The sequence below is a fragment of the Chelonia mydas genome, chromosome 10 (genome assembly GCF_015237465.2).
Source record: "Chelonia mydas isolate rCheMyd1 chromosome 10, rCheMyd1.pri.v2, whole genome shotgun sequence".
In the NCBI taxonomy this organism is placed as follows: domain Eukaryota; kingdom Metazoa; phylum Chordata; order Testudines; family Cheloniidae; genus Chelonia; species Chelonia mydas.
The window spans coordinates 14,797,144-14,823,344 of NC_051250.2; the positions used below are offsets into that span (position 1 = coordinate 14,797,144).

Below are 26,201 nucleotides of genomic sequence, written 5' to 3' on the forward strand. Positions count from 1 at the left end.
CCATTCCCAGAGACGAATCACCTCCATACACAGCACTGTACCTTGTGCCCCCTTGATTGGTTATATAGTATACTGTGGTGGTGGTATATAACATGACGAGGACGTGACGATAGTGGATAACCGGTAAAAACAAATGACATGCTTTGCATATTGTCAGAAGTTAGAGTATGTTTATGTGCATCCGGGTCTCTCACGTGGTCCAGGTGCCTTATGTCATGTGATCTCCAGTGTGCGTGCCCTAGCCTGAGTGATGCATCTGTTATGACTATCATGGTCGGTAAGGATGGGAGGAAGGGCATCCCAGAGCAGATTTGTAGTGGGTCTGTCCACCACCAAAGAGGAGAGAGAACCTCCAATGGAACGTTGAGTATGGTGCCCATGGATTGATGCATAGGACAACAGACTCTTTGCAGTCATAGCTGAAGACAGCAAAGGTGCAGGCAGGCGAAGGGTATGGCGTGTACATCGCCATTGCCCTAGGAAGAAAAATGTTGCTTTCCCTTTATTTTATTTAGCAGTTTATGTTTTACACAGTACTGCACTTGCTTTTTTGGGGGGATGGGGGGACTGTCTCTGCTGCTGCCTGATTGTGTATTTCCGGTTCCAAATGAGGTGTGTGGTTGACTGGTCAGTTCGTAACTCTAACGTTCTACTGTACAAGGACACGTGTGGACTGCCGAGCAATGCTACTTTGAAAAGCTCTGGCTCTTGGTGCATAATACTCAGTGGAATACAATACAATCACTCAAAGAAGAACTAGTTATATACAACTCCCAATAATACAATTACCTATGTTCAGATGCAGGCAATTTTTACTTCATTTATAGTATTACCCATGATGTGGGCCCTTTTCCACTTATTTCATTTTCCTGTACCTAAAAATACACTACATTGACATAAGTACCATAGAACATTTTACAAAATATTTATTTTGAAAAAATCACCCTGTACAAATTTAAGCATAACATTCTCAACACTGCAGGTTTATAAAAATGCTAACAGAATAGAAAGACTCAAATAAAACATTAAACTGATGTTTTTGAAATTACGAAGAAATTGAAACAGGTTCTTTCTGAGGAAGCTACAGTATCTATAGAAGTCTAATCGAAAGTATCAGACTGGTTCATTTTATAGCTCCTTTTGCTTTTCTTTATACCATTTACATCACATACATGTATCAATGGATGACTTTCCCCTCCTCTTTATAAACTCCCTTTTATACATAGTCAAACATTTAACTAAATATCCAAAATTGCTTACACTTTCACTGTACATAACTTGGGCTCCAAGAAAAGCCAGCAAATTTTTCATCATTTTTCTGAGTGCCTAACCAAAAAAAGTCATTGCTATACATTTTTGTTACAAAAATCTCTGTACAAACCAACTTAGCTGATGTAAATTTCTGAAAGGATTAAAACGGATAGTATTTAAACAGTTCACGTGTCCCTTCATAGTAGTATAATGAAGGAAAATTTAGTAAAATTTCACCAAGTAAAATCGAAGATCTGGGAATACTGGTTTCTTAAAGTGTATAAAAAGTTTACATGCTGCAGATTTAGGATATGCCATTCCTAAAAATCTAACAGTGCCAGTATTACAGCACTTGTTATCAAATTAGTCTGTACACATTTTAAGTCTTGCCCCCTCGTTTTAAGCTATTTGTGGAAGTTGTCTTTGAATAATAAATCAGCACATTTCTTTGTACATGAAATACCGCTGTCATGAAATTAACTTAAAACACTAAAACTGTAGTATTTCTGTAAACATGATTAAAATGAAGACTGATAAAAAGGCAGTGACGGGTAAGCCATGGTTTGAAATGAATTCTTCACATTTTCTTCTTACCAGGATACATGGCTCACAACACAAGAGCAGCAAAAGAGAGATCTAAATTTCAAGTTACAGCCAAGGGTGCCAGGCAGGATCCATACGACAGAGATTATCCAAGCTATTTGCAGCTGCTACAAGAGTGTTGACTTTGCTTTCTCCTCCTTCAAACTGAGCAAGATTATGTAGTCGAGTCATGATAGCAGTAACAGCTTTTTGAACTAGTGAAACCAGCTGCTGACTGTCCATGTTTTCAGGTTGCCCGGCTGCTGAGAGTGGAGAGGAAGTATCCTCTTGTGTTTTCTTGTGCCAAGCAATTATTTCATCCCGTAGCACAGTTTTCAGGATGCCATCAACCTGCATGAAGGAGAAAATTAGATAATTATGTTTAACTAGAAGAAGTGTCAAGAGACTATAGTTTTTTAACTAAATTGTAATAAATTACATCTTGACATTTTGGTCTCTTTGTAATCTTAACCCTTTAGGGGCTGGTTGCTTCAGAGGACTAAGGCCTGGTCTACAAAACATGGTTATTTTGGAATTAACCGAGTTACTTCGAAATAAAACTGATTCCGTCCACATGACCAAACTAGTTTTTTTCGATTTAAAAAGGGCTCTTTAATCAGATTTCTGTACTCCACCTCAGCAAGTGGAGTAGCGCTAAAATCGAGATCGCAGTTCCGGATTACAGGTACTATGGATGGAATTCAACGTTATTGGCCTCTGGGAGCCATCCCAGAATGCTTCCTTGTGACCACTCTGGACAACACTCTCAACTCCGATGCACTAGCCAGGTAGTCAGTAAAAGCCCCAGGAACTTTTGAATTTCCTGTTTGGTCACCATCAGCACAGTCCACCATCACAGGCGATCGTGCAGAGTCCACCATCACAAGAGACCACGCAGTCCCGGATTCGCAGACAAGCTCCAGCATGGTCCAAATGGGAGGTACTGAGTCTCATCGCATGTTGGGGAGACAAATCTGTTATGGCAGAACTACGTCAAAAAAAAAAACAAAAAAAAACAAATACATACGCTAAAGTCTCCAGGGCCATGACGGAAAGAGACTACTCCAGGGACACAGAGCAGTGTCATACAAAAATCAAGGAGCTCAGGCAAGTGTACCAAAAAGCCAGGTAGGCGAACGGGCGCTCTGGGTCACAGCCCCATACATGCCACTTCTACTGTGAGCTGCATGCAATTATGGGGGGTGACGCCACCATTACCCCACCACTGTCCGTGGACACCTGCAAGTGGGGAGTAGCACGGAGCAAGGAAGATGAGTTTTTGGAGGACGAAGAGGAGGAGGAGGACAGTGCACAGGCAGCAAGTGGGGAATCCGTTTCCCCCCCCCAGCCAGGAACTATCCTTAACGCTGGAGCCAATAGCCTCCCCCCACTCCCAAGGAATGCTCCTGGACCATGACTCTGGAGAAGGCACTTCTGGTGAGTGAGAGCCTGATCGGAGCCACGCGGTGAGGAAAACCCAGCCGTGCTGGGCTGTTCGCTTTAAAGGGCTCATCCCTGCCCAGAGCCTCATCGTAGCCATGCAGTGGGCGGAGGGGGGGGGAGGAGCAGGAAGGGTGTTATGTGAAGCGATCATCCCAGAGAGCCCGCAGGCCCTCCTTTTATATGAAAAACCCACCAGGCATTGCTTGCTATGGGAAACAGGGCCCAGCAATTTGAAAGCTTTGAAATGAATGCAGAAGAAGCAGAATCCCACGTGCCCCTAGGGCTTACCATAGCTGCCTGCAAGCTGAATTCTGTTGCCCAGCTGCACGCGATGGCTTACTCACACCAAAATGGCAGATACTTCAGTATAAGAGGCAAAATGCGACCTTGTACAGAAAGAACATGTGCTCTGTACTATGAATTGCCTGTTTCACTGAGAAAGAGTGTCCCCCTTTGTTCTCTAAAATGTATCTTTTAAAATACTACCCTCCCTTTTTCTCCTCCCGCAGCAGGTGCAAATGTTTCAACGTGGCCCCTATCTACTCTGCCCCAGAGGCTGGTCCAGATTAGAAGGCGGAAAAAACGAACTCAGGACGACATGTTTGCCGAGCTCATGCAGTCCTCCCGCACTGACAGGGCCCAGCTGAATGCATGGAGACAAGCAATTGTGGAGTACGAAGAGAGGAGGGACGTGCACAATGAGAGCAGGCAGGATGCTATGGTCAAGCTCATGGGGGAGCAAACTGACATGCTGCCTTTCCCGCATTAGATCCACCATACAGCGGAGCAAGACCACAGACTGCCGCTGCAGCCCCTGTATAACCGCCCTCCCTCCTCCCCAAGTTCCATAGCCTCCTCACCCAGACGCTCAAGAACACGGGGTGGGAGGCTACAGGGACCCACACAGTCAACACCAGAGGACTGCACAAGCAGCAGAAAACTGGCATATCCTAAATTTTGATTTGGTTTCTGGACTTGTCCTTCCCTCCTCCTGCACCCCCCTAACCCAATATCCCCCTCTCTCCCGTCTAGCTTCTGATTTTTCTCAATGTTTTGTGCAACAAATAATAAAGAACGTTTTTTAAACAACTGTGACTTTATTTCCTTTCATATGTATAGGGGGCGGGTAACTTTAAGAGAAACAAACACAACTGTCACACTGTACCCTGGCCAGTCATGAAATTGGCTTTCAAAGCTTCTCTGATGTGCAGCGCGCCCTGCTGCGCTCTTCTAATCGCCCTGTTGTCTGGCGGTGTGAAACTGGCCGCCAGGCGAGTTGCCTCAACCTCCCACCCCGCCATAAATGTTTCCCCCTTTCTCTCACAGATATTGTGGAGCACACAACAAGCAGCAATTACAATTGGAATATTGGATTCGCTGAGGTCTAACTGAGTCAGTAAACTGCGCCAGCGTGCTTTCAAACGTCCAAACGCACATTCTACCACCATTCTGCACTTGCTCAGCCTATAGTTGAACTGCTCCTTACTACTGTCCAAGCTGCCTGTGTACGGCTTCATGAGCCATTGCATTAAGGGGTAGGCTGGATCCCCGAGGATAACTATAGGCATTTCAAAATCCCTAACAGTAATTTTCTGGTCTGGGGAGTAAGTTCCTTCCTGCAGCTGTTCAAACAGACCAGAGTTCCTGAAGATGCGCGCGTCATGCACCTTTCCCGGCCATCCCACACTGATGTCGGTGAAATGTCCCTTGTGATCCACCAGTGCTTGCAGCAAAATGGAAAAGTACCCCTTGCGGTTTACGTACTGGCCACCCCGGTGTTTTGGGGCCAAGACAGGGATATTCATTCTGTCTACCGCCCCGCCGCAGTTAGGAAACCCCAGCGCATTAAAGCCATCCACAATGGCCTGCACATTTCCCAAAATCAATACCCTTGATAGCAGCTGGTCAATGATAGTGTTGGCTACTTGCAGCACAGCAGCCCCCACAGTAGATTTCCCCACTCCAAACTGATTCCCAACTGACCGGTAGCTGTCGGGCGTTGCAAGCTTCCACAGGGCTATGGCCACTCACTTCTCAACTGTGAGGGCTGTTCTCATTTTGGTGTCTTTGCGCTTCAGGGCAGGGGACAGCAAGTCACAAAGTTCCATGAAAGTGGCCCTTCGCATACGAAAGTTTCTCAGCCACTGGGAATCATCCCACACCTGCAACACTATGTGGTCCCACCAGTCTGTGCTTGTTTCCCAGGCCCAGAATCGGTTTTCCACGACATGAACCTGGCCCAACACCACCACGATCTCCCAATCGCCACATGCCATGCTTCTAGGAACGTCTGTGTCCATGTCCTTATCATTGTCATAATCGCGCTGTCGTTGCTTCCTTGCCCGGTTTTGCAGGTACTGCACATACTGCTGGATAATGCGCGAGGTATTTACAATGGTCAAAACTGCAGCGGACATCTGAGTGGGTTCCATGGCTATGGCGCCTGCATGGGTAATCCTAGAAAAAGGGTGTGAAACGTAGGAGAGCAGAGTGGCAGCGGAAGAGGTGCTGTTGGTTCACGATAGCCAAAAAAAGGCGGGAAATGGTTGTCTTCTGTAGTTTTCATGGAGGCAGGAGCCCAGGACAGACGACATGGAGAAGCTCAGAAGCGTGGCAATAGCGGGAGAGCAGAGTTGGCAGCGGAAGCTGTGTTGCTCGGTTCATGATGGCCGAGCAGTGTTGGCAGCGGAAGCGTTCGATGAGGAAGAGAAAGAACAGATAGTAGAGATTACATAGGAAGATAAGAGGAAATGAGAGGTGGATTCATAGTAGCAGGAGAGCAGCGGTGCACCATCTGCTGAAAGCAGTATGGCATCTGCACGCCAAATAGGCGCGAAACGATTGTCTGCCGTAGCTTTCATGAAGGGAGGAGCGACTGACGACACACACTGAGAAACACCTGCGAGAATGTTTTTGCCCCATCATGCACTGGGAGCTTAACCCAGAATTCCAATGGGCGGCGGGGACTGCGGGAACGCTACCCACAGTGCACTGCTCTGACATTCGATGCCAGCCTTGGTACTGTGGACACACTCCGCCGAATTCACACGCTTTAGTGGGAACGCAGAAGACCGAATGTATAAAATAGCTTCCGAAAATTCGAATAGAATTTCGAAATAATTTCATACTGCAGACATACCCTAAGACTTTCAGTAAGCTTTAAGTGTTGTTTAACAAATTCTTTTGTTCTCTAAGAGAGATTTTTTTTTCAAAAAGAATTTATAAAAAGCTATGAAGTTTCCCCTACAAATTATTTCTCATAGCTGAACTACAAAACCAAATACAGTTTTACACACACACTATTTTCTATGCATCACACACACATTTTTGCCCAACAAGAACATGAAGGTTTATTTCAGGAAAAATATTGTTCTAGAATAGAAATAACTAGCTGAATGATATCAGATATGACTCTTACCACTAAAGTCTGGAAAGGAAATTCTGGTCCCACATCCTACCCACCTACGTAAATGCAGCATATTTCAGCTGAACGTAATTAGTAGTTATTGTCCCACAAGTTGTAATTTCTTGTTTTGACTTGTTTTAACTGTGGATTTCTGAACTGAATTTTTAAAATTTCAACTAACTGGCATCCTAAGGACACCCTGTCGTTACTGAGAGGAAATACACAAAACACAGTTTTCTATTTTCCCTCATCCCTTAGCAACTCATTTCTTGTTAGTAAGGTATAAATGCCAGCAGTCTGAGCTTTTGATGCTAAGAGTTATAGTTTATAAAACCAAGTCTTTCTAGGCATCCCAGGTATCTCTAATCAAAACAGTATTTTGAAGAAAAAGAATTAAAGGAATTCAGCTTACTAAGGTTAAAAGCCAAGCCACATTTTCAAAAGTAGTCAATGTTACTAGGTGCTCAATTTGAGTGTTACAAGTGCTGTGCTTCCATACCTCCAAATAAAGTCAAGGAGAGTTGTGGGTGCTCAGCACCCATGAAAGTCAGGCTTATGGTGTTTCCAGCTGTATATGCAAAAATTGAGACACACACACATTGAAGGCCACATCTGAAAATTTGTCTGCATGTATAAACATGGCCTAAAACATATGTAAAGTCAGCCTGTAAGTGGCTTAATTGTGGAAAAACACACTGCACCTGCTTTCTGTTCTACAAAGACGGAAAATTTCACATCAGGAACTCACCTTTACCCATTTGAATTTTAAAGGTAACCACCACACACTGTATGAGAATGCCTAATTGCTAAAAAAAAAAAAAAAAAATGTAACTACAATGTGTTTTGTGCAATGCTGTTTGGTGCAAATTGCTGCCTAACTGCAAGATGTCTCATTTTTGTAAAGCATTAGAATTTAAAAGGAATTAAGCCAATTTCTTTAGTAAACTACACCCTGTTAAGAGCCAAAGTCCATCAAAGCAACAATGTATTTTCAACATCCTACTCTGCTAATGAAGTGTCACGATGTTTTTCTATTCACAGTATATTCTTAAGGATCTAAATGACGCTATATTTGTCATTTTTAGATTTTCAAGGACTTACAAAGCTAGGATGATAAAAACAACTGGTTCATATTAATTTGATTGAGCAAACAGTGAATTTAGAGTGAAATTATTCCAACCTTATGTATTCTGACTAAAACTACAGAGATTTCAACTGGCCTTTGTACTGGTGCTGATGTAATATTTAAGAAGTTATTGTGGCGTTCTCAGAATCTGTAAAAAACAGTTACATACCTGCTCAGCAACTGATTTTTTGGGGGGGGGTTTTTTGGATGTGTTGTACATGTCCATTCCATTTCAGGTGTTTGCATGTCATTTCACCAAAGCTTGAGATCTTTTTCCCCACAGTGATACCTGATGGGTGGTGCTTGCATCCACCACACATTCATGCTGATAGTTGAGGGTATAAAGGGGCAGAGCCAACCGCTCCCCACAGTTCCTTCACACTGGAGGCCTATATTTTCTTGTACTCAAATGTAGAGGGGAAAGAGGATAGGACATGTGCAACACATCTTGAAGAGCAACAGTTATGAAACAGGTATGTAACCATTTTTGTTTTGAGTGCTTGTACATGTCCATTCCACCTCAAGTGACTGTCAGGCAGTTCCAGGAGGAAGGTATCAGAGTCTACCTAAACAAGGACTACACAACACCACTCTCCCAAATCTAGCACCATCTCTTAAGGCCTGGGAGACAGCATAATGAGTGGTGAAGGTATGAACAAATGACCAAGTCGCAGACCTGTAAGTGTCACTGATGTTTGACCTAAGAAAGCACTCAGCGCTTCCTGAGCTCTTGCAGTGTGTGCTAAAACTCTGAGGTGGTTGGACCTTATCAATATCATAGCAAAGATAATACAAGAGGAGATCTTCTGCAAAGAAACCCACTGACTCTTCACCTGGTCATCAAAGGAATTAAATAATTGCAGAAACATTAAACTGTTTTGTCCACTCCAGGTAAAAGTCTTAGCCTATGGACATCCAAACTATAGAGTGTTTCCTTGTCTTTATGAGAGAGTGAGGTTTCAGAAACAAGGTTGTTAAATATGTAGGCTGATTCAGATGAAAATCCAACACTGCTTTAGTGAGACATTTAGGGTGCAGATGCAAACTAACTTTATCTTTATAAAAGACACCAAATAAGGAGGATCAGCAACCAAAGTCTGTAGTTCTCCTACCCTCCTGGCAGAAGTAATGCTATTGATAGGAATGCTATCTCCATTGAGATGAGAAAGGGGGCACATACAGGCTCAAAAGGGGGTCCTATTAAAATTGATAGAACCAAATTTAAATGACATGATAGTGTGGGATCAATTACAGTAGGGAAGAGTCTGTACAATCCTTTCAAAAATCCAATAGTCACAGGGTAGGGAAAAAAATCTTCCGTCTATAGGATGGAATGAGGAGATACCCTGAGTTTTTATGTGGCAGCTATTAATAGAGAGTCCTTTTACCTCTAGGTGAAGCAAGAAACCCAGAATAAAATGTATGGGAGCCTAAAAAGGAGAAGTACCTTTCTGCTGGAACCACATGGAGAATCTCTGCCATTTCCTGAGGTAAATATACATTGTGGAAGAATTCCCACTATTTAAGAAAATGTTTTGAACCCCAAAGGAACAGTTAACTACCAAATATCCAAGCCGTTAGATGTAGGCTCTGAGAGTTGAGATGCAGTGACTGGCTGTGGTTCCGTGAAACTATATACAAGACTGGGGGAGAGATGTGGGATCTCGAATTGAAAGACTCAACAAGTCAGAGAACCAATGATGTCAAAGCTGGGCTGGTGCTATTAAAATTAGACTGGTGTGATTCTGCTTGAGTTTGCACAAAACTCTTAGTACCATTGGGACTGGAAGGAAAAGCATACAGAATTTCCCCCCATCCAGGACAACAGGAAAATGTCTGACAAAGACCTTACACTGTGACTTGCCCTTGAACAGAACAGGTGACACTTCCTGTTGTCGGGTGATGAAGAGATCTATATCTGGCATTCCCCAAGGCTGAAAATGGACTTTGCTATGTCAGATCTGAAGAACTAATTATGATCTCTGCTGAATGTTGTGCTGAAATGGTGTGCAAGGTATTTTTGGACCCCCCCTGGGAGATGAGATGCTTTGAGTGTAATTGTGTGAATGTAGACAGTCTATAGGTTCATTTTCTCTTGGCAAAGGGGGAATAATCTGGCACCTCCCTGCTTGTTCAAATGGAACAGCAGTGTTATCCATGACTACCTGCACAGTATCACCTCTGATGTGAGGGAGAAAAACCTGACAGACCGGTGGATAGCTCAAAGTTCTTCAGCACTGATTTGCAGAGACAGATCTTTATTTGACCAGAGTCCCTGAGTCTGGAGGTTCCCTATATGAGCTCCCCATCTGAGACACAAAACATCTATGACCAGGGGCATGGAGGGAAGAGTTGTGGAAAAAAGAAACCCGCCTTCCAAACCCTGGTGGGGTCCAACCCACTAATCCAGGGACAAGAAGACATTTGCAGGAACATGAATTAGTACATACAGCTAACAAAAAGGAATGACAGACCAGCTCTGAATAACTCTTAAGTGACTCAGCATGCCAGACTTTACTTATGTACAAGCTGCCATGTGACCTAGAAGTCTCAGAAAATTCCTCACTGCTGTACAAGGATACACCTTGAAGCCCCTGCAAAGGTTCAATATTCCTTGAAGCCAGGCCTGAAGTAAATATGCTCTTGCAATCATAGAATCAAGAACTGCTACTATGAATTCGATTCTCTGCAGAGGCAGAACAACTGATGTGCCCTTGCTGATCAACAGGCCCAACGAACAAAGGCAACCACCACAGACCGTAGAGGACTGGAGCTTTTTGATGGCTACCTCCACTTGTTCCCTTGACTGACCTCAAACCAACCAAACATGGGCATACCTGGACACCTACTTTCTTGAGATGTGCTGCAATGACTGCCATGCACTTTGTGGAGACTTGAGGGGCTGAAGACAGGCCAAAGGCAAGGTCTGTAAACTGATAACTATCTGCTACAATAAACCTTAAAAAGCTCCTGTGACTCTGCTGAATGGCCACATGGAAGTAGGCATCCTTTAAGTAGAGGGCAGCAAACCAGTCACTGGGATCTAGGGATGAGATAATAGATGCTTGGGTAACCACACAAAACTTCTTTAAAAATGTATTTGTTGAGTTTTTGCAGGTCTAAGACAGGTCTGAGGCCTCTCTTGGCCTTTGGAATGAGAAAATAATGGGAATAGAATCTCTTCTTCTGTGGCCCCGAATTGTAACAGAGGTTGAACTTCTTGAATTAGAAGTCTTGCGAAAAAAGTTCCTGACAAGGGATGCGGCGGGGAGGAAAGAGAATGGAAAACAGAGGAAAAGTGCAGGGTTTATCCCAGTTCCAATGTGCTTAGTACCCATTGATGAGTGGAACAACATGCTGCCAAAGGGAGGGGAAATCAGAGTGAGTGGTATGCTGGCCTCAACTAAGGAATCAGACTGCTTAAATGCTATAAGATTGTTTAGAGATAGCAGATGTTGTTGGAGGTGGCGGAGGAGGTAGTGGTCCTCTGAGTCTTTTGGCACCTCCTAGATTTGGTCCAGCTGACTTGAAGGATAGAACAGGTACTTTTACTGGACCTGGAGACAGAACTGCTTTCTCTTAGGGCTTGGATGCAAATGCCCAAAAACTTTAGAGTTGCCCTAGAATCTTCAAGACAATGCAGAGCTTTGTCTTCTCTGAAAAATAAATCTATGCCTTCGAAAGGCAAATCCTCAATTGTCTGTTGGACTTTGGTTGGAATACCAGCTGTTTGCAGCCAATAAGCATGATGCATAGTGACCACTATTGCCATTATTCAAGCTGCTAAATCTGCCTCATCTAAGGCAGTCTATAAGGATGTTCTTGCCACCAGGTGGCCCTCAGTCACAAGTGCTCTGTATTCCTCTTTGGCATGATCTGGCAACTTGTCCACAAATTTCAACACTTAATCCCAATAAAAGGGGTTATAGTGAGCAATTCTAAACTGCAATCCTGATGATGAATAAACTTTTCTCCCAAACAAATCTAATTTCTTTGTGTCTTTGGGGCTAGATTTGTCTTGCCTTTTCATTCACAGCTGTTACTACCAAAGATCTTGGGGTTGGGCGTAAATAAAAATACTAATGACCCGGAGAAGAAACGTCGTAACTCTTCCCTGTCCTTTTGGCAGTGGATGTCAAAGGGGAGGGAATTTGCTAAAGGATTTTGGTAGGACCTAAGATGGCCTCAATTACAGGTAAAGCCAAGCTAGCAGGGCCTGCAAAACGTCTTCTAACTTATATGCATAGTCTTGGACTGGTTCCAGCTGTGCACCCAGGAGATGGCTATTCTTTTCATTAAGTTCCTGGTACATCTTATTGTCAGAAACCATAGAGGAAAATTCAGAGACACTGGCCTCCTCCAGGGATTAGGAGGAAGTGGTGCTGGAGACCACAACTTTACAATGCTAGATGATGAATGTGGTACTGGGGAGCATCTAGTCAGAGCTGGCTTAGCTCTAACTTCTGGCTGATTCTGTCAGAGACCTAGCCCTCAAAAATGAAGGGGGCCTTTTTTCTGGCTAGAAGATGCAAAAGTGTTTGACTTAGGGTGACCAGATGTCCCGATTTTATAGGGACAGTCCTATTTTGGGGTCTTTTTCTTACATAGGCTCCTATTACCCCCCACACCCTGTCCTGTTTTTTCACATTTGCTGTCTGGTCACCCTAGTTTGACTTCTTCTGCTGCTTGGGTGGTACTGGAGATGGAGAATGGTGACTTCTCTCCGGTTTCCTCCAATGCGAGGATGCCACCAACTCTGGTGGTGCATTCCAAGACGGAGTAGAGTCAGAACTCCTGCATATCAAGCACACTGACCTATGAGGTGTCCATTATAGTGCAAGTGTGATATGCCTGTAAAACACTATTTAAAGGTAAATACTGTACATACCTTAAAGTTCGGCTGTGCAAAACAGCGAGCTACTGCAATCATTGATGCAGTCAATGGACCAGACACGCCAATGGTTGTAAGGAATTCAGAAATGTTTGGTGTAAGACGGAATGGGACAGGACGATTGGCATCCAAATCACCAGTAGCATCATTAATATCAAATCGGAAGTATGCCACGTTGAGCTTGCCAGTATCCTAGATTTTAAAATGAGACACAGGCATGAATCTTTATAAAAGGAAAGGAAAATCAACGTATAAAAATCACTAGTAGACTTTTTTTTTTTTTTTTTTTTACTGGCAATACTCAGAGCAGAGTGGTAAGTTTAATCCATGTGCATCAGTGAAATTATTTCCATTTCCCTAGCATAAAGTGTTGTAACAAAGATGGAAGTTAAATATGTAAGAATAAAAAAAACACTGAATTTCCTTTGTTCAAATACCGCCTTGCTCTCGATCAAGCAATACTTGAACAATGGGTATCTAGAATTTCAAACATACTATTCTCTTACAAATCATGTGTAGACAGAAGAAAAGTAAGAACCATATTAAATATATGGGATCAGAATATCAGCCATAAAGAACAGGTTCTTTTGTGGTTGTGGTGGGTGAGCGAGTAGGGGAAGAAAGATAAATCTTCATTCTGTTTGCATCTCAGCAAAAGACTGCATTGTTCACTCTGGGTATGCACCTGAAAGCCATGTCTGAGTGGTGGGGATTCATTAATCTTTTAATTGTTGTATAGAGTATAGCTCTCCAAGCATTAAAATTACATTAAGATATACCATCTTTGCTCTACTAAGTTGGCAAGTCTCATGTTAGATGCTTATGTTAAAGCAGAAAACATTGGCAATGGAAGCTGCAGTTCGACATGATACCAATGCCAAAGGGGAGGGAGGGGAGAGAGAATGGAATTAGAAAATGAATATTTCCCATAAGAATATGAAGCTCTAAAACCACTTGATATTTGACACAGGAAAATAGTCAAGATAGTGCTTGTGAAGAATGGGGAAAAGGGAATCAGACTGTACACACATCTACATGAACATTTGAGAGTTTTTATGTTGTTTTTGAGACCCTTTTTGATCAACAGGAGTTGTCCTTCCAAAAGCTGAGAATTTAGAGGGTAATGTGTGTGCCCACTGATGGCATTTTTTATTATTGATTTATTGATTTATTATTTTTATTATTGATATATATTTTGTATAAGCATGTAGTGAAGAGAGAGGCCTACTGAAATGCTCTGTTGATTACACACGGGGTGCATAAACGCATGCAAAAAAAATCAAATCAGTGTACAGTGTATAGTAAACATATAGTCATTTCAAAAGTTAATTACAAAATTTCAGTTTATCAAAGAAGAAAATGTGCATCTTCAATTAATGCAATATACCTGGGCAATCTGTAACATCTCAGGGTTGAGTCTATTTAAATGAAAGACAAATTCTGCAAAGCCAATTAATGCCAACTGAATTGTGAACATCTTTCGAAACGTCCAGTAATCTGTGGCATTTGGGAATGTATGTAAAGCCCATTCCTTAAGCATACTGCGTGGCACCATGTTACTCTGCACTTCTTTAAGTATATCCCGAAGAACCTAAAAGCAAAGCAAATTTAGTTAAGACAAGTGATTTTTAAACCACTACTATCTACTGATCGGTCAATATAAAAATGTACTAATGAAATATCAGAGCTAACTTTACTAAACTACCCCTCTTCTTCCCTCAACTGTTCCATTTTAAGGTGGAATCCTGATTCTAAAACAGATGCATTCATTCCAGTATTTTTTCTAACTCTTCTATAAACATATGAGAAATTTTGAAAGTGTATACCCTGAATGGTTTCAAGGTCATTTCAGAGTTATGACAAGAGATGTTTCTTTGCCTTGAGAATGTCAGATGAATTATTACCATAAGGACATCAGAAAGCTGCTTACAGATCTAACAGAAGCCGGAAGACCAAACAGTTATTATACCTTCTACTCAACATCTCAAGAAAAATCAGGAGTGATCCGAAGGACATTCAATACACCCTGCTGCTGCACTTGCATATAACAGACTGACAGAGAAGTACTTAACTCTTCATCTTCAAAAGCAAATTTTCTTGCTGTAGCTTCATTAATATAACCAGCATCAATTCACGCCTACCAAATATCCCATACCCCACAATCAGGAAATACAAAGTGTTTCTTTCCACTCTGTGAAAGAGGCAAAGAAAACAAATTGGGATGGACAGTTTCACTCCAAGCTGAAGAAGCACTTTGCAGTGAACTCAAATCCTCCCTTCAGGACTTGATATTTATATTATTTTTTAGTTGTATTAGTTATTTCCAGAGGCTCTGGAGCCCGGTGGGGACCCACCATACTAGGCACTGTACAGATGTGATCAAACAGTCCCTGACCCAAAAACTTTACTCTTGGAGCGTTATCCTAAATTCACTGAAATCAATGGAAAGACTCCCACATTGACTTCAATGGGTTTTAAATTAGGCCCTTGACTTAAGACGCAGGTTAACCGGTTGCTGAGACTAACAAATTACCAAGGAAGAAGGATGGACAGGATAACAGTGGTATGAGCATATTTGTCATAGACTAGCTCTGAACAGATCAATCGCAATAGTCTCAGCTCATTAGCCATTCTGATATGAAGGAGGACAGATTTTTGCAGAATGGCGTTCCACACATAAAGGTACAAGAAAAAAGGTATGAAATTGCATCTGGGACATTACAGGCACAGACCTACAATCTTTTTGGTTAGGGGTTTGTAGGAGGAAATGAAGGGCATTTTCACAAGTAAGTGGAACTGGGAGAAAAAACACAGAACACAAGATCTTTGGAGCAAAGATGTGTGTTTGGACAGTGCTTAGTACAATCTGGGTGCCCTCTCAATAGAAAAAATAAAGAAAGGCTTTCAACTATTTCTGTAATTTCACACTGTGCAGCAGAGTTCTCCCCTGGATGTAAACATCTGCAAACTACTACCATATTTAATTACTGTAGCATATACTAGCCTAATTAATTAGAAAAAGAAATAAAGTTAGAATCTGTTCCATTACATTCAAAAGAGAATAATCATCATACTGGCTTCAATTAAATGACTGTTCACGGTGAAGTTTGATAACCTGAAGGAATCAGCCTCAAAACAGAAACAGATGTTACGTAACACATCATTTTGTTTTGTAACACAGAAAGGCTGAAAGACTTTCTTGCAACAACACATTCAGCAGATAAACATATTGTGTATTTCCACAACTAATCTGAAACTGGACTGGCATGGTGAAAGACATATATATTTATATAAAAAATGAAAACCTTTAATAACCTTATTTTATCAGCACTGGATGGCTCCTGGGAGTTACAATAGGATATGGAGCCCTGTACTCAGCAGGGCACAAATATGAATTAGGTTCAAAGTTAGTGGTGACTGACTATACTTTGCATCTGACTTTGGTGAAATAAATCCATGGGCTCAGTTCAGCTTCTAGTGAAGAGACATCCACTTTCCAAAACCTGGCCTCATGAATGACATGTTTGCACCCTCATGCAAAAAGATAAACCTTACTCAGAGACTCAGATACCATAGCAAACTAGTATGGGGAAGCTTACACCACATCTACCAATACTGTATCTGTTTTTGTGGCGCCAGGAGTTCTGCTTCTGATGCTCTCAACTGACACCTTTCAGAAGTACTAGACATGGAACTAGAAAATAATATAAACACCATGTTTTTATCTACACTAGTTAGAATTACACTTATGTAGTTAATAAAGTAGACTAGGTAGTGAGGCTTTTTTGAGGGCGTAAGTTTCCTGAGATTCTTCAGAATACTGATGAGATAATGGGACTAATGAGATATCAGGTAAAAAAACACCACCACCACACATACAATGTACGTAGCAAGCACGAGAAAGGAAAGCAAAGAAGTGAGTTTGAATAACAGTAAACAAAGATTCAATACCTGATGGCTGGCTTGTGTCCCTCGTGCTTGGACTGTTGCCAATCTGTCATAGTAACGAGAAATAGGGTTGTCATGCTCAATGCCTTTCTTGGCACAGCGTTGCTTATAGATCTCCACCAGGGAGAGAGAAGAGGGATTGTCTTCAACCAAGCGCATCTGTGGAGAGACTGCTACAACACGGGGGACTAGAAATAAATTTTGCAACAGGAAAAAAAAAAAGACAGGAAGAAAATAGTTAATACATAATCAAAACACTAAGAAATGGGAGAATCAGCATGCAGATATCAGCCCTTAAACATTGCTGTGATAATCAACTGAAGTATGTCAAGTGGAGATTTTTATTCCTCATAGCACATTCAACTACTTGGTTAAACAAAAAAAAAAGCTTAATAAAAGAGAGAGGCATTTTCTTTTTCACTCCATGTCATACCATGCAAAGGAATTTCTGAGTGGGAAAAACATTTCTGTATCACACTGAAAGAGATGGTTGAATTTCCTACAGCTAAACCATGTTAGTAAAAATCTGGCGATTCACAGTTCATCCTGGGTCTCTTATTTGTAGAAAAGAGGAGAATTTTTGTTTCAGATACTAATCTACCTACTGTGAACACACGTTTTCAGTATCTGATTAAATCATTCTGGTCTCACTCCAATACATATATAAAAAAAACTCTAAAGAACAACAAAAAAATTTAATAGAACATTGAGGTGAACCCACAACTGGAGAGAAAGAACATTGCAAAAATCTGTGAAGAACAGACCTTCACATGATAAGATTGCGTCTCTCTTCAACTAAGTATAAATAGTTAACATTTTCAAAAGCACCTAAGTGATTTAGGAGCCTAGAGACATAGGTACTTTCGAAATTTTGCCTACAATCCAGTTGGATGCTTTGCAGAACTGAGCCTAACTAGTTTTTTCTAAACACGCGCAACACTCATGTCTGCTATTTGCATTCTGCACTTCTGTTAAGAAAGAATCAGACTAGAGCTCTTTTGTAGCTAGTTTTACACGGATGATATTATTTAGTTTGTTTGGCAATCTTGATCTTTTGGGTCACCAGGTAGATTGTTTCATTGCAAGCAATGAAAGTGTTGAAATAATTGATCTCAGCTTACTTGTAACAACGAGTTTTCCCCCTCATCCCCAAATCCTTATTTCAACAGCTCAATGTGATTTCTTCAGTAACTTGAAAAAAAACACCCAATATAATTTGTGTTACATGCAGAATTGTCATTAATGAGCTGGGTCTTCTGTTTTGCTTCCATTTAACCCTCGGGGGAGAAACTTAGCCTTCTTCACTTGTAGGCTCTGACAAAAATGTGTAATAACACAACAAGAGGATGTACTGATTTTGATTTTTTATTTATTTTTTTAAAAAAGAGATTGTAGTTTAAAATTAGGTTCTTTGCATATCCACCATAGCATTTATGTTATTATATATGCTACATTTAAGAGTCAGCTTCTGTATCCATTAAGTATATCTTTCAAGGGGTTTATCCCGTCTTTTTAATTGTCATTAGTACTGAGCATGACATACAGTTGTCTTCCCACATATATGAACTAAATAACCCCCAAGAAGTTAAGACACTGCACACGTTATTTTGCCTGTTCTGTGATAGGTTATATCAATGGTTTGGAGAATGCATACTTCCTACATATGTCCATACAATGATCGAGCTAACTATCTATCTATACACACACACACACACACACACACACACACACACACACACACACACACACACACACACACACACACACACACACACACACACACACACATATTATGCCTTTTTGATAAGAATTCCTTTGGCTGGGAATTTTGAGTGGGATTCTTCTCTGTGTGGACATCAAGGGTCACATTTTTGAAGCTAGGTCTTTTTTGCACTTGTAATTATTAGCATTTGTAATTTATGTCAGTCAGTCATCTAAGTTCATGATTGCATCTGTATCAAGTACATAACAGCAACTGTGGGTGCAAAGAGAGAGACTGACACAAAAATCTGGCTCAAAAAACTCGAGGACCCATGCTAAAACAGCAAGAGTCTGCCCCACTGTCCTTGACTACAAATTTCCCTTACCCTCAATTGTGAGACAGTTGGTTTCTGCCCTCCACCTCTGATTGCATTACAGTGGTGTTGTATACAGAACTTCTAAGTGCTTCACAATCTTCCAAGATGATGGGTATTTATATTACTATATAATGTATTAGCTGGCTGGCAGCTGGAACTTGCCAACAATTTAATTGAACAAAGACATTATATTTGCATTAGTGTTCAAGTCACACGCAGACCAAGTGTACTGTGAAGAGTCAAATACTCTCAATAAGGAGTGTTTCACAACTTCACCATGACGACTGTATTATTTATTATCAAGACACAAAATAATCAAAATGCACGTACACAGGGGAAGAATTGACAGTACCTTCCATCTTAACTGTCAGTTCCTGTCTTTTACATACTTAACTTTCAACCTTACTATATGCAGTGCTGTTGTAGTTGTTGTCCAATAAAAGATATTCCCACACCCACTTTGCCTCTGAACCTCAAAGAGGTTTATATTAAAGATATCTGAATTACTGAGCTCACATTAGTTTAGCAATTGTTTAGCAGTAAACGTTATGCAGTGCCGATGAAGCCTTTTATTTTAAACCTAAGAATTAATGAGTAATGGCCTCACAGGTAGAATATGGAAATGATACCAAATTCAAAGTTTTACATGAGTGGTTGTCTTCCAGATGCTTAACACCTTCACATTGCTTTTGGATTATCTAGAAGTGGGTGGGGGTAGTCTGGTATTCACACATCACTAATTTAAAATAAAACTGCCTGGTAAATGTCATCAGGTGGATCTGCATATTGCCACAGCAATGGATCCTTTGGGACATAGTGCAGAGGTATGGCCAATCGTTCACAGATGACTTTGCTTCACACAGTATTTGTAACCTCTTCTAAAAATGTCCCGAAATACCGCACGTTCCCCTTTCCCCTCGGACAGTGGAGTCACAGTGCCTGGGAAGCCCCTGTGATCACCAGGATAGAGGCAGGATTTACATCAATTCAATTTGATGTCACACATATTTCAAATTTTAGTTTAAATAATTAGATCTTCTTACATCACTTAAAGGAACATGATTTTCTTAGACACAAAGAATTATCTAAAACCTGCTCTTACTGTACCTGTGAAAAATAAATGCCTCTTTGTGGTTTCTTTTCTTTTCTCTAAGCAGGGGTTCAAAAGGCGAAGGAGCTGTAATACTCGCTCTTCTCTGCGAGACTCTGTCAGGCAAGCATCATTCATTACTAGGTATGGGTAAATCTTTCCATTATGGCCTCGGATATAGAGTCTTCTGGCTGCAGTGTTGTGCTTCTGTACTATCTCCACTCTGGGCATAAATCTATCAAGAAAAGGAACAGATAAAAGCACCTAAGCTTTCGAAGCCTAAAGCTTTATTTCTGTCCTCTGAGATCAAAGCAAGACTTTTTTAAAAATAAAATAAAATAGAAATGTCGTATTTAGAGGTACAAAGAAACACCTTGTTAGCTCCTGAGCGTCTGCAAAACCAACGCTCAACTGTGACTTCTTTAAAATGAGATACAACCTTATTATAAGCTACACTTCTACTAAGAGCTCAGCAAAGATTTGTATTCTGTTTAAAAAAAAAGAACATGGTTATGAAGAAAGTTTTCGTCTTTGTCTTTTCTACATTTAAGAATGAAGCTTTTAATTCAAGCTATTCTCTTGACCAGATTCTGATAACCACAACACTGATGAAAAACCAGAATACCTCTACTGACTCTAGTAGTTAGCAGAAATACTCTGGATTTACACTAATGTAAAGGAGATTACAATGAGCTTAAAAATATTCTCCTCCTCCCTAATTTCCCAGTAAGACCCTGTAAAACTACCATATGAATCTAAAATTAGAACTGTGTTATGTTAAGACATAAGAATGTAACATGCCATTAGATATTCCATTAAGTCATTTCAATACAGAGACACAAATAAAGTGCATTTCTGTAACTGGGATTGATACTGCATCACAAGAAGTGGGGGAAGGGGATTTTTTTTTTTAAACCTTTATTTTTTCAGTTACATCTACCTTTTACCCAATGGTAGTTTACCTTGCAATTTTGATGTAATAATGTGTTGGCTTTGGCATAAGGAACTCTCCAGGAATCTCCACTTCTGCAGTTTGAGCTGAGAAATTACTTAGAAAACGACATTTCTCCTCTATGAGGAAGAACTTTGGAAGCTGCTTAGTTTTCGCCTCTAGGATTTTGATCCACTTCTTCAGTTTAGAAATAAGATTGTGAAGTTTCATGGAGCCTGGTACACTGAAGTCAAAGTCTAAAAGAAATTTTTTTTAAAAATGTATCATTCTGAATGCCGTATGGTATATTTAACTATCAGATATTTGAAGTTGGCATTTTAAAAGTTGTTCTTTCATCTTTGTGCCCTCAAGCAAAACATTTTTAGGTGCACCATCTACAGCACACCATTATGCATTAAAATAGATCTACAGTGGTAACATGGAGGAAAATGCTAAAAATGGTTATTACATACACTGGAAAAGTAACTACTACAATTAGCATTTTGAACACAAAAAACATTACCAAGAAAGTCAGTGTATAAAACACGTGAGTGGTTACTAAAAGCAAATGATGAATACCAAACACAAAAAGAAAAAAGCTAATATGTTCAGATTAATTTTGAGGACACAGAATGGGAGATGAAACTACTCGTGAAAGGGATCAGACCATCTTTGTTACATATGAGTAGAGTACATAGCACTACTGGGCTAGGAATCTAAGCGCTACAGCAATACAAACAAAAATAATTCCATGGTGCATACAGGTTTGCTACATTTAGTTGCACAGGTTCTGTTGGGTATTTCATCTCTGTATGAAGTTTGATTTTGGAATCTGATAATTACAACCAATTTGTAATAAACTGTACACTAGATGACTTAATCCACCAGGCTCTCTGTTGCTTCCTTCTCCTGCACAAAGCTCTAGACAAATCCATTTGTTTTCCCAGCTCTTTTGCCTATATAGATTCTCCTAATACCTTACTGCTTCATGGTCATGGGGACATTAGAAATAATACTGTGAAAACTCTGAATACTACAACTATACATGATTAACTGTCTTTATTTGGTTTTATGTAGTTCACCAATTCAGATATCATGGAATGCGTGTGGTATGGAGTAGGCTGGATTAGATCAAATCATACAGCAGAGGAAGAATGGCTGAAGCTTATTTTCCAATCTACTAATGTGAGCTTCCTTTTGACTTAAAATGAAATTAAGTGGTATTAGATAGTACAAAAGAGATCTTAGCTCTATTTTATTCTGTATCTGGGTATAGATACCTTTTTTAAAAAATGAGATGAAAGAGCACCAACTGGGGAGTAATCTCGAAAGTCAGAAGTAATTCCAAAACAAAGTAGTAAAATTGCTGTCTGCTATTCAAAACAATTATTTTTATTTCTTACAGCTCAGAACAGAAAAATACATTTCTTTTTACTCTCTTCAGTGTTCAATATTTGTATGAAACAAGTAGGAGAATGGATAAGACATCCTGAATAGAAATGCCAACAACATGCAAACAAACAGCTCTGTTCATCCTTCACAACTCCAGCGTCTCCAAGCTAGCCTAGTGTTTATCCAAGATCAGACCAAGCATGAATAGCTGGTTGAAGCTGATTCCAAACAGCAGAGAGATTGTTCCAGTTTAAAGAGAATTTGCAGCTACATGCTGTCTCCTCTAGTTGAAGATACATATCCCACAATTAGTCAAATGACTCTGCAATTTGGGAATGGTTTTGGATTCTCACTGACATTATACTCTCACATATGCAAACAATGCATTCTGCTACCTATGGCTGGCTAGATAAGTGTTCCATCCTAAGTGGGACGTGGCCTCAATAGTACATGCCTTTGTTACATCCTGATTGGATTACCACAATACAGTCTACTTGGGCACAATCAATGCTCAGGAAACTCCAGTTAGTACAAAACAAAGCAGTTCTTCCTAACAACTCAGGTTACCGCTAGAATATCAAACTTGTCCTCTGCTTGCTATAGTAGCACTCCATTGAATATCATATCAAATTCAAGATCTCCATCCATATCTTCAAGATACTTAATAATCTGTGCCGGGACATCTGAACAGTTGCCTACAGCTCCAGGATGAGAATTGGGGTCAACAACTGGAACCATCTACTACAAGGATAAAGTGTGGTTGTGCAGGAGATAATGCTTTATCGAGAGTTGATCTGAGACTGTAGAACAAAATCCTGCAAGATCTAAGAACCACCATAAATCCTAGCACTTCCTGTTCTGAGTGCAACATACTCATCTGGACTTTGCTCTCACTAATAAGAACACACAGCACAGCTTAAATAAAAATATCTTTAAAAAATTAAAGTGAAAATAAAAATAGTTTAAATCCACACTGAATTTTCCCCCTGCAGAGAGGAAGAAAGACAGAACCATGTGCCACATGCATTACTGGTAGGTGAGACATAAGGTAGGGGAGGTAACATTTTTTATTGGACCAACTTCTGTTGGTGGAAGGTACAAGCTTTTGTGCTACACAGAGCTCTTCTTCAGGTCTGGGGAAGGGAATCAGAATGTCCGAGCTAAATACAAAAAAGCTCAAGTTTCTCTCACCAAAAAGAAGCTGGTCCAATAAAAGATATTGCCTCATCAACCTTGTCTGAGCTAAATACAAGTCAGAACAGATTGTTAAGCATAAGAGGTAACACATTATAAGCGGTCACTAGAAATGAAGTGGGCAACTGAGGGTCAGCCGTTATGCATAAGGGATTTGAAAATATGCATTTAAGAGTAGCAGGCAAATGTAGTGTGTTAAAACCAACCTTCAAACAACCCCACAACCGCATCATCGGAAGCAAGCTCCCCACAGACCAGGATACATCAAGTCAAAGGGGCACTAGACCCTGCCAGAACAAGAGATGCAGAACCTGCAGACATACCACACACAACACAGCTTTCAAGATCCATGGGTCCTACATGTGCTTATCACAACATGTGGTGAATGTACTTCATCCACTGCCCTAACAACAACTATGCGGGTGAAACCAGACAAATACTAAACTCTTTAAATGAACTCACACACAAAAATGATAAAAGACAAAAACACCCTATCACCCATGTGCGAACAACTTTCACGAAGTGATCACTCCTTATCTGGCCTGTGTAACTGTAGCCAGGTCAATCCCAGGATAGGAGAGAGACAACATGGGTGAGGTAGTATCTTTTATTGGACAAACTTCTGTTGGTGAGAGACACAAAATTTCGAGCCACACAGAGATCTTCTTCAGGTCTGGGAAAAGTACTCCGAGCATCACTGCTAAATGGAAGGTGGCGATTGTTTAGCCTAAGTAGTTAGCACATAGGGACTATTAAAGGAAGATAGGTCTGTTAACACCTCTGTCTTATGCTTAACAATCTGTCCCAGCTTGTATTTACCTCAGTCTTTTTCTTTCCCCAGAACTGAAGAAGAGTTCTGTGTACCTCGAAAGCTTGTGCCTTGTACCAACAGAAGCTGGTTCAATACAAGATATTACCTTATCTGCTATCTTGTCTCTCTCATATCCTGGGACCAAAATGGCTACTGCAAACTATTGGGAGGTGCTTAGGTACCACAGTGGAGAACATGGGATAAGAGCCCAAACAGAACAGAAATTACAAGATAGAAACTGACAATAGTGTAAATCCCAGTTACTGCATATTAAACTCTGAAAATTGCATAATATTTACCATTGATCAATTTGTCAAAACAAGCAAGGTCTTCTTTAGCTTTACTGTGTTAGAAACGCACTGCACATTTCCTCACAGCCTGTATAAGATTTACAGTTAGCCCTGGTTTACACTGGGGGGATCGATCTAAGTTACGCAACTTCAGCTACGTGAATAATGTAGCTGAAGTCGACGTACTTAGATCGACTTCCTGTGGTGTCTTCACCGCAGTTAGTCGACTGCTGCCGCTCCCCCATCGACTCTGCCTACGCCTCTCCCGGCGCTGGAGTACAGGAGAGTGCGTGTGGATCGATTTATCGCATCTAGACTAGACATGATAATCGATCCCCGCTGACTCGATCGCTGCCCACCAATCGGCGGGTAGTGAAGACATACCCTTATAGTAGAACAATTTCTGCATGTGAAATCTCCAATATGGCTTAATACAACTAGAATGCTAGGGAAAACTATCTGTTAATCTCAGAGATGACACAGTACATTTAGAACACAAACTACTGTGCAGTCTGTTACGTATGTAAAATATTTCCTAGGTCTCCAATAGAATATTAAGCATTTGAGAGAAATAAGTTAAAATAATTGTGAGTGTAAAACCTGAGAGGAAAGAGAAATTGGATCAAATTAGACAAACATCTGCCATGAACATCCATTTATAGTGCACTAACAATGAAATATTTACATGCACCCTACGGTAATTACAAACACACTAGGGGCCAAATTTTCAACCACAACCACAAAAACAGGGGTCACAAAAAGATGCATTTTGTCCACAAATCTGGTAACTCCCTCTACAAACAAATTTTACAGAACCTCAATACACCATGTTTTTGTGGGTGCACTTTTTGAATGCAAAATAAAAAAAACTGGCCCTATACACTATTAGCCACAATTCAGTGTGAGAGAGAGAGAGAGAGAGAAGGAAATGCATACATGCATGCACAAATAATCACCTCCTAAAAACCTGACAGTTGCCATAAATCTCTTAGGTTTTTAAAGGGTAACCACTATATACTCACACATTATATATACAGCATACTTTTCTCTCTCTCTCTCACTCACACACACACACACACACACACACGGACAATATCAATTTAATGAATTCCTTATGATGCTGCTAACTTTTAGAGAGTTTTTTTTAAATCATGACAGGATTTCTTTATCTTTTTCTATTCTGATTTAAAAAAAAATCAAATTAATTTAAAAGAAGTTTATTTTCTTTGTATCAACATATAATGGTGTTTTACACTCTGCTGGCTTCATAGCAGCAGCTGCTCTAAAAAAATTTTCAGAGCACCATTGGTAGCCACAACAATGCTGATTCTCACGCCAAATTATTTAGTGTGAGACTGTCCTATATTAGACTTACATATTAATTTCAGTTTCTTTCAAAACATAAGAAAAACTCATAAAGGACACGTGCAGTTTCCAGGTTAGAGACATGAAGAATAATTCTGCGAGACTCTAAGAACTATTACTGTAGTTAGCTGACAGTCCCTGTTCTGCTTTTATATACTATGTGCAGCACAACTCTGATAACTACAAATATTATAATAAAAATATCTGATTATAATTCCAAGTCTACCCTCTAGTGAGCAATATGAGTAAATCACTTTACAAAAAAAAGTGACACTAGGACTGCATTATTTCTTTCTGTAACTCCATGAAGTGCAGCAAAATGTCCCCAAATTACAACTACAGTATTCTAATGACATGCAAATATCCAACGTGGTAGAAATATGCTACCATGTTAATTTATTTT

At 40.5% G+C, this 26,201-nt stretch overlaps 1 protein-coding gene across 11 annotated transcripts in view; it reads right to left on the reverse strand.

The window, feature by feature from the left end:
- Positions 1-901: 901 nt before the first annotated feature.
- LOC102937591 (transformation/transcription domain associated protein) overlaps positions 902-26,201 on the reverse strand; it is a 157,087-nt gene continuing 131,787 nt past the window's right edge. For 10 of the 11 annotated variants that reach the window (XM_043523258.1, XM_043523257.1, XM_037911505.2 and 7 more), the window contains 6 exons: positions 20,778-21,003; positions 19,833-20,050; positions 16,651-16,835; positions 14,087-14,290; positions 12,697-12,891; positions 902-2,184 (listed from right to left, as the gene is read on the reverse strand). In XM_043523258.1, coding sequence (XP_043379193.1) covers positions 1,900-2,184; positions 12,697-12,891; positions 14,087-14,290; positions 16,651-16,835; positions 19,833-20,050; positions 20,778-21,003 — 1,313 coding nt within the window. In that variant the 3' untranslated portion in view covers positions 902-1,899. Of the gene's footprint in view, positions 2,185-5,456; positions 5,734-12,696; positions 12,892-14,086; positions 14,291-16,650; positions 16,836-19,832; positions 20,051-20,777; positions 21,004-26,201 lie in introns of those variants that run through there. The other variant, XM_037911508.2, reaches the window with a different exon arrangement.